At 65.9% G+C, this 683-nt stretch overlaps 1 protein-coding gene across 1 annotated transcript in view; it reads right to left on the bottom strand.

Moving 5' to 3' along the window:
- Positions 1–683, bottom strand: part of LOC104523436 (ras GTPase-activating protein 4-like) — a gene marked incomplete at both ends in the record, with an annotated part of 5,431 nt that overhangs the window by 1,090 nt on the left and 3,658 nt on the right. The window contains 3 exon segments of the mRNA XM_029084503.1: positions 2–42; positions 114–251; positions 301–639. Coding sequence (XP_028940336.1) covers positions 2–42; positions 114–251; positions 301–639 — 518 coding nt within the window.

The raw sequence follows: 683 nt of genomic DNA, 5'->3' as shown, positions 1-683 counted from the left end.
CTGGCGCGGGCCCGCCAGCCACTGGTTCAGCTCGTTGACACACTGTGGTGGGGGTGAGGGGCTGTGACACCCCCCAGGGTGCCCCTATGTCCCCCCCCTTGTCCCCATCCCACCTTGCACTGGAGGTACACTGTCTCCTGCTGCCCACCCATACTCATGTAGACCACCTGCATGACATGGGAGCTCCCGAAGCTCTTCTCCTCCACCTTCTCAGCAGCCAGGATGTCACCCAGGGCGATGGCACCGATACGCTGGACATGGGGGAGTCAGTTCAACCCACCTGGCTACCGCCCCCATCACCCCCCGGCACCCCCATTCCTCAGTGCCGGGGCTCTTGCCAAAGCTGAGGGTCTCGCTGGTGAGGCAGAAGTGGAGCTTCTTGGCAGCACCGGCAAGCAGCGGCCCCTTGCCCCCCGTCTTCTGGATGATGAGGGGTCCCTCCTTCACCACCACAGCATTGGGGGCTGGTGGCCGCCCTTCACCTTCCTCCTCCTCCTCCTCCTCCTCCATCCCCACCAGCTGGGCGATGAAGTCCTTCATCCTGGCGATGCCCTGCTGCAGGGCGGGCAGCAGCGGGGCCAGCCAGGTCTCCTTTGCCCGCCCGGCCGCCGTCTCCATGTTGCCCACCATCTGGACAGCCTGGAGACCCCCAGGGACAGCGGTGTCACAGGCAGCCGACCCAG

The sequence above is a fragment of the Antrostomus carolinensis genome, unplaced genomic scaffold, assembly GCF_000700745.2.
Source record: "Antrostomus carolinensis isolate BGI_N321 unplaced genomic scaffold, ASM70074v2 scaffold26724, whole genome shotgun sequence".
In the NCBI taxonomy this organism is placed as follows: Eukaryota; Metazoa; Chordata; class Aves; order Caprimulgiformes; family Caprimulgidae; genus Antrostomus; species Antrostomus carolinensis.
Note: the sequence above shows the minus strand (reverse complement) of the source record. Positions and strands in the feature narration are given on the sequence as shown.